The sequence below is a fragment of the Lolium rigidum genome, chromosome 7 (genome assembly GCF_022539505.1).
Source record: "Lolium rigidum isolate FL_2022 chromosome 7, APGP_CSIRO_Lrig_0.1, whole genome shotgun sequence".
NCBI classification, from domain to species: domain Eukaryota; kingdom Viridiplantae; phylum Streptophyta; class Magnoliopsida; order Poales; family Poaceae; genus Lolium; species Lolium rigidum.
The window spans coordinates 159,748,896-159,756,503 of NC_061514.1; the positions used below are offsets into that span (position 1 = coordinate 159,748,896).

The window sequence follows — 7,608 nt, forward strand, 5'->3', positions numbered from 1 at the left end:
TCAGTAAATATTCCAGCTTCTTCATCAGGCTCATGGAATGCACCTTGTTCACGTTGCACCGTCCCCTCGCAATCTAGGAGGTAATATATTGGTCAAACATAATTGTTTTTGTGAAGCATTTGGAGTGTGCATTACAATATATAAATGTACCCTCTAAATTGGATTGTTGAAAAAAGGGCTCAAATATTCCACCTGGATCATCTGCCTGGTCGTTGCCCGCTATGAAAATCATCAGATGAGTAGAGCATAATAACAGTATAAGTTTGTAGCAGACGTAGGGTTAACCATATTACTTTGCAGTTTTCCATTGGTTTGACCAGCATTCTCAGATATACATTTAGTTCGGGTATTTTGAGGTTGATTGGAGCCAATAAAAGGGTCTATACCTTCCTGACCAAGAGGCATCGCCACAACTCTCATCCTTCCTGCAATTTGTTGCATTTGGTATGCACTATTCCTGTGCAACCAAGTGTTATCATCTTCGTCTGTTGGATTATTCTCCATGTGGTGTGGGATGCCTCCAAGTGATTGTGAACAATTTGGTAGATTTGATAAGCCTTCAAGTTACGACATTGCAGACCGCACATAATAATTAACAATTAGCCAGCTAACAGTAAATAAGCATTCAATAATTTGTGGTACTACACAACCTGCACAGCATAATACAACCTTTGCCGCTGCCTCTTTATGTCTTTAGGATCTGCATATATAGATGAAAAAACAAATTAGTAGAAAAAATAGGGGTGTATGCAGTAGTTCTGCATATATAGATGAAAAAAACAAATTAGTAGAAAAAATAGGGGTGCATGCAGTAGTTGATCGTCATCCAAGAGATATGGCGGACACTGGTGGGTGTGTCTCCTTTTCTTGGTCATTGTTATGGCTAGGAGCAGAAGCTATATTTTTATGAGTGTAAGCTTCACTTTGCCTCTTTAATATCCCTTCCCTATTTTGTGAATACCGTTCCCTCTCTCGTTGCCTCTTTAGTTCCAGAGCGTCTTCATTACTTTGGTACATGGACAGGGGTGTATGTGGTACATTTTGCTGGTCATTAAGCAGGGTTACTGAAGCCCTTTTCTTTTCATTGGAGTCACGCCTTCTTTTCTGAATATCATCTTTATATCGTGCATAATATTCTCTGTCCATATGTATCTTTAATGCTTTAGGGTCTGTGTACATCCATACCGTTATTTAGCACTACATCAAAATATCACTCAGTAGGCATTGGTTGCTGATACTTACCCAAGGAGCTGGTGTTGCTTATATCCTGAAGAGGGGTGCGTCCCACATCACGCTTCGGAGATGCCATCCGAAAAGCTTTCCAGGGAGCACAACAACAACAATATAATCAGTTGTAGCAACAACTGGATGATTGGTCTACTCAGAAAGGATTGTCCTTTTTTAGCGAGAACTGGATCAGGTTATTGTTGCGACAACTGGATGGTTGGTCTATTAGGACTATAATAATATAGTAGGCCAGTTTTGAGCAATACTTAAAAAATGTAAATGCTGGAAAAAAGTGAACATTTGCATGCAGATACAACCTATATGGTTTGCATGGGATATCAGGGGAACCAGAATATTACGTTTGAGGGCAAAGGGATGTCTTGCGTCTATAAGATTATTTATGTTTACCCTGAAACCGTGCTCAAAACTTTGGAACCGTTTAAGATATAGCTAAAAAGACACGGATTGCATTGTTTCTTGCCATTGATAAAGTTCATTGTGTTTGTAAATGGGGTATGGTTTTGACCTGTGTCAGCTTGCAGGAAGGCGATGGCCCGGCTGAGAGCTACGGCGCTGTGACGGTGCAGCCGCCGGCGTGTGACGTGGTGGCAGGGAGTGTGGCGTCCAGGGACGCATCGACGGTGCTGCGGATGGCGTGTGACGCTAGGGAGACAGCGAGGGTGCCGACGACGTGTGACGCGGTGGCAGCGAGTGCGCCGTCCAGGGAGGCGGCGAGGGTGCTGCCGATGACGTGTGACACGGTGGCAGCGAGTGCGCTGTCCAGGGAGGCGGCGAGGGTGCTGCCGACGACGTGTGATGTGGTGGCAGCGTGTGCGCCGTCCAGGGAGGCGGCGAGGGTGCTGCCGACGACGTGTGACGCGGTGGCAGTGAGTGCGCCCTCCAGGGAGGCGGCGACGGTGCTGCCGACGACGTGTGATGTGGTGGCAGCGAGTGCGCCCTCCAGGGAGGAGGCAACGATGTGGGGGGGGGGGACGCGTTCCCGGCGGGCATGTGATGCGAGGATAGCCTCGACTCGAGGGAGGCCTGGACGCCGCCGGTAGCGATGCAAATCAGGAAGGAGGTGTCTATGGGGAGGAGATTGTGGGGATGAATCAGTTACCTTTTTGTTTAGCGATCATCACGGGAGGAATGCGCGGGTTTCGTATTTTACGTCCGTCATCCTAAATTACTAAGTGCACCCGAGAGATTTGATTAGGTCAATGAAAATTGTTAGCTTGGTGGGCCTGATGGTTGGGTTGTAGTCAGTTGTTGTTCATCCATGTACGTTGTGGGGTGATTGTAGAGAAATTCATGTTTGCTCTTTTATAAGTAGTAGAAGTAGAAGTAGATAGAGAATAATCAACCGTCAAGTGCAGAGCCTTCAACCTTTGAAACCGTACAATTCCCCAAACCCCACTCCTGCTTAAACCTTGGTGCGATTCAAATTTAATCAAGTTTCGATGTGATTGCCGCTTTGCAGTCGGCGAAACAGGAGTTTTCACCATTTTATCCGAACTCCACGCTCCCGTCCCAGCTCACATCGGACGCCCGACGGACGGCGTCACATCGAATCCCCACCAAACCCCGTCCATGGCCATGGCCACCTCTGTCTCCGCCCTCACCCTTCCCCGCCTCCCCGTGTCGCCGCCAATGCCAGCGCGGGCGTCGCCGGCAGCGACGATGCCGAGGCGGAGGGGGACCAGGCCCCTCCGCGCCGCGTGCGCCTACGCGCTCCAGGAGGGCCAGTCCCGCCGCTCCCACCGCCTGCCCTGCGGCCTCGACCTAGAGGTCATCGCCCAGCAACCGCCCACTCCGACCCCGGGAAGGAGCGACCGGCCGCCGCTGGTGTTCCTGCACGGGAGCTTCCACGCTGCCTGGTGCTGGGCGGAGTACTGGCTGCCCTTCTTCTCGCGCGCTGGGTTCTCCTGCTTCGCCCTCAGCCTCCGAGCGCAGGTAGTTAGTCGGGCGTACATGCATGTAGGCCGCTTGTTGAATTACGCATGTGATATCTGAGGCAGGCTATAATTGATATCTGATCTGTTGCAGGGTGAAAGCAGCATTCCATCTGAGGCAGTGGCTGGCACGCTCGAGGTAATTTGGCAAAGGTGCATTCTTCTAATACTCCCTCCGGTTCAAAATAATTTCCCAAAAATAGATGTATCTAGACAAGATTTAGTGTGCAGATACATCCATTTATATGCAATTATTTTGAGTCGGAGGGAGTAATAGAAAATCCATAGTGATTTATGTTCTTCTGCGACACTAGACGTGCTATCGAGCATAAATCATCAGCAAAGTTACAAGGAATGCAGCACTTGCCGCCACTAATAGCATTCTCACTGTAGCACTTTAGCACTGGCTGTCTCATACTGTATTTCTTCATCATCTAATTAGAGTCAGCCCAATGTGTGATTGACTTGCAGTAGACACATAGTGGCGATATTGCGGATTTCATCCGAAAGGAGGTTCCTGGCCCACCTATTCTAATTGGACATTCCTTTGGGGGCTTGATTGTGCAGCAATATATATCATGCCTACAAGGTATGAAGTCTGTATGTTACTCGGCAGTGTTCTTTTCATGCTTAACATGATTGTACTTCTTCCCATCCTTCGTGTTTACAAATAAATCTGATGCTTGGGAAGAAAATACTTCTGCTTATGAACCCAACGGTATCAATCATGTATCACATAATGCATACTGTTGAACCAACTGTTAATTGCTGGTCAAAGGTAAATCTGAATAAGCTGGACACCTTACATAGATCAACAGAGGGAGTATTACATAAATAATTAGTTCTTTGGGATAGATAATTTTTTATCTGACAAAATATCTTATGAGCCTAGTACACAAGCAGATAACCTTTCCCCACCAAAGTATCCAATAAAAAAGCATTCGGACCGTGTACTCATTGCCTAACCTTCTCCAATCCAAGTCTTATCTTTTGCATCTCCATAACTATTGCCTTGCTCATTCTCAGTGGATAACGACATGTGATTCTCGGCGCTATAGGGTGCAGCTGAAGCCTGCTTCATTCCGTAGCTGCCACGGCACCTGTGTTGGGTCATCAAACCACAAGAAAAATAGAAAGAAGAAGGCTTCAACTGCACCCTATGACATTGAGGTGATTTACAGTCCCTCGTACCCGCAGAATGAGATGGACTAGACTCAGAGAGATGCACATCCTCTAAATGGAGCTGGTTTTTAGTTCCTTGAGACATTGTCTCCACTCTGCAATACCTTTGGGTTCTAGCTGGGTACTTTGGATGAATGCCAACGAGTGCAAGATAATCAAATTTTGCAGCAGTCCGCAAAATGATTACTGTATGATGAGGGGTACTGTTTTTTTTGTCCCGGCTGCACAAATATGAGCACAGCAAGTACACGCTCTCACGTCTCAGGGAAAAAGATTCACCTGCTTACCATTTACAAGCGTTTTAAAGCTACCTTGTATGCATCAATGTTATGGTTTCTTACAATTACACATTGGTCATAGTACTCATGTTATTTAGTAAAAGTTTAATCCTTCATCAGCGCAAAAGTACATCCTATTTCACTCTCTTGTTTGCATTTTTAGTATATTACCATCACACAGTGCTAATGAGTAATGTGTGTCTCAATTTTCTTATTGGAATCAATGTTTGTCTCTTCATTTTCGCTGAAGTCATTACGTGTCACCTTTTCTATTATAAATTCAGAACCTCTTCATCCAAAGCTTTCCGGTGCTGTTCTTGTCTGTTCTGTGCCTCCCTCAGGAAACAGGTACACAAATTATTGTTTGCTACACATTTACCAGCTTATCATACTATTGTTATGATGTAACTCTTTTGTATCATCCTCCAGTGGATTGGTATGGCGTTACCTTTTGACTAAACCAATTGCTGCTGTCAAGGTAAACAAAACTCCAATTTTCCCTTTTCCTTATTTTGTCATTCTGCCGTTTTATAATTTCAGTACAGTACTCTGATGCCCTGCATCTATAAGAAAAAATTCTAGTGTTTATTTTAGCTCCTATGGTGGGTTTTTGCTCTATGTTCACTTGTCTAAAATTGTATTAGTTGGTACTTAATCCTGTTACAGGTGTGAATTGCCTTGAACATTCACTTACCATACAATCAGTTTCCTTTCGAGTACCTCCAAAGTTTTCTTAATGTTCAGTGCTTGGTGCTGGGCAAACTTAGTGAAGCTTCCCTTGGCAATTCTCTGTACAAACACCATGCTTATTGGCAGTCATTTTTTTCACCTTGTACAATTGGCCTGAACTAAGTATGCTTATTTTAATGCCCTCAGTTCTCCTTTGTCGGTGGATGTGTTCGCTGATCCACAATTTATTGCACCTGAATCACTGACCATATTTCCTGACTTTCTTTCCTTCTCTTTACAAGTTAATTTAATTTAATTTCTTTTATAAGCAAAGGATTGCTGTGAATATAGGTGCGTATATGATCATACACTTCATGTACACGTGACCATTACTTTGCTTCAACCTAGGAATTTCATCTGTCTCTTCAAACCTTTAGTATTTAATACTATATTAATGTGCTTAGCTTTGTTGACACGTACTCATGAAATCTTATCCATCTTGCTATCAGGTTACTCTTAGCTTGGCTGCAAAAGCGTATGCAAATTCATTGCCTCTCTGCAAGGAAACATTTTTCTCATCAGAAATGGATGACGAACTAGTCCTGAGGTATTGATCTCTGCCATGCCATTTACATTTTCCATGGAACATTTTGAATATTAGGCTATAAACTTTCCCACAAAAAAGGTTATAAACTTGAACATGACTGCTATCAGGGTTGGTGTACCTGTATGGTGTACCACTGAAAGGGTTATTACTGGTACCGCTCTGCCGGCTGAATGGAGTCTCTGTATATATTATTGATCACACCAACTTTCCTTCCTATAATCCTATTGCTGATTCTCCAGTTTTCTAGGCCATTTCACTGTCTAAGTTTCTCTTTTCTTGTGATGGCATTAACATCTACAACATGCTGCAGGTACCAAGGTCTAATGAAGGACAGCTCGAAGTTGCCACTATTTGACTTGAGGAAACTCAATGCATCATTGCCTGTACCCTCCGTGGGAAATGGTACATTAGAAGTTCTGGTCATGGGTGCCAGCAACGATTTCATTGTGGTGAGTGAACCCAACCCACAAACAAATCTGTGACAAGCACGAAATAAATTCATCGTTTCTCATCCTCTGAACATTTCGATTATCTAGGATGTGGAAGGACTTTCTGAAACTGCAAGATTCTACAATGTGCAACCTGTCTGTGTGGAAGGGGTAGCACATGATATGATGCTAGATTGCTCGTGGGAGAAAGGAGCTGAGATAATCCTGTCATGGTTAGATAAGCTCGTGCCACGATCAGTGTAGTATTTCTCTTCATCTGGTAGATTCAACATTTTGGAGCCCTTATTCTTCGTAGTGTATTGTAGAACCTTGTTTTCTTGGCACTTTCTGGTTACTGCTTCGTAGTTGCTCAGTTTCTTGGCATGTTCTAAAACTTGTGAATTTGATGGTACTCTGCCTCCATCCGGGTTTGCAAAGCTCATTTAGGTTGTCTCAAGTTAAACTTGTTCTAGTTTTACCAAGTTTACAAAAAAAAATTTAAGTCTGGTTATAGTACTCCCTCATACTCCCTCTACCAGAAAAACATAGTTTTGAAGTGTCAATTTTTTTTTGACAAAAAATACTACATGTACATCTTCACAATGTATGTGGGTTCGTCGTGAAAAACTGATTTTTTTGTGGTCTATGTAAAACGAAGAAAATTTATCTTGTGAAAAGCTTTATTTTTAGCACCAATTTTTGTATTTTTTACACACGCCAAATTGATTTTTCATAAAACGACTTTATGGGCGCGTAGGATTGTGTGAATTTTTGTTTCAATTTTTTAACATTTTAAATAATCCTAAGATGCATTTTAAAATAAAAGAAGCATATGATCTCATGAGCCAAAACACCACTCCCAATTAATTTACTCCCTCCGATGCGGAAAAAGTGTCGGACGGTAAATTTTGCAAAAAAGCCATCGCACTTATTTTCTAAACAACCCGCAGTCCACATCTCGTCGGGTCAACCACCCCGCATTCGCACCCAGCAAACCTCCCCCACTTTACTCTCTCTTCTCCCTTGACCATCCATGGCTCGCCGACCTCCCCGCCGCAAAAGGCCGACCTTTAGGTCCATGCCGGCAACAAATCGCCGGATCCGGCGTCGGCGAGGATGGATCTGATTGCTGTGAGGCCGGACACACTGGATCTGGTGGCCCCGTTGCTGCATCCCTCCTCCGCGAAGCCATACCTACTGGGAGGCCCTGGCCTCCCGCAGCTCCGCCTTCCTCGACATGGCGGACCCGTATGGCGCCGGCACGG

At 44.4% G+C, this 7,608-nt stretch overlaps 1 protein-coding gene across 1 annotated transcript; it reads left to right on the plus strand.

The window, feature by feature from the left end:
- Positions 1-2,823: 2,823 nt before the first annotated feature.
- On the plus strand, positions 2,824-6,611 carry LOC124672188. Its single transcript, XM_047208461.1, has 8 exons — positions 2,824-3,180; positions 3,274-3,318; positions 3,654-3,779; positions 4,890-4,987; positions 5,069-5,117; positions 5,818-5,915; positions 6,226-6,364; positions 6,452-6,611. The coding sequence occupies exons 1-8, from the start codon at positions 2,824-2,826 to the stop codon at positions 6,605-6,607; spliced, it is 1,068 nt and encodes a 355-aa protein (XP_047064417.1). The 3' UTR covers positions 6,608-6,611.
- The last annotated feature ends 997 nt before the right edge of the window (positions 6,612-7,608 follow it).

What these genes read in the sequence shown, in the direction of transcription:
- LOC124672188 (XM_047208461.1), top strand. Translation starts at nt 2,824, where the DNA reads ATGGCCACCTCTGTCTCCGCCCTCACCCTTCCCCGCCTCCCCGTGTCG. An exon ending in CAGTGGCTGGCACGCTCGAG is followed by an intron (nt 3,319 to 3,653) that starts GTAATTTGGCAA and finishes GACTTGCAGTAG; the next exon opens with ACACATAGTGGCGATATTGC. An exon ending in GATGACGAACTAGTCCTGAG is followed by an intron (nt 5,916 to 6,225) that starts GTATTGATCTCT and finishes AACATGCTGCAG; the next exon opens with GTACCAAGGTCTAATGAAGG.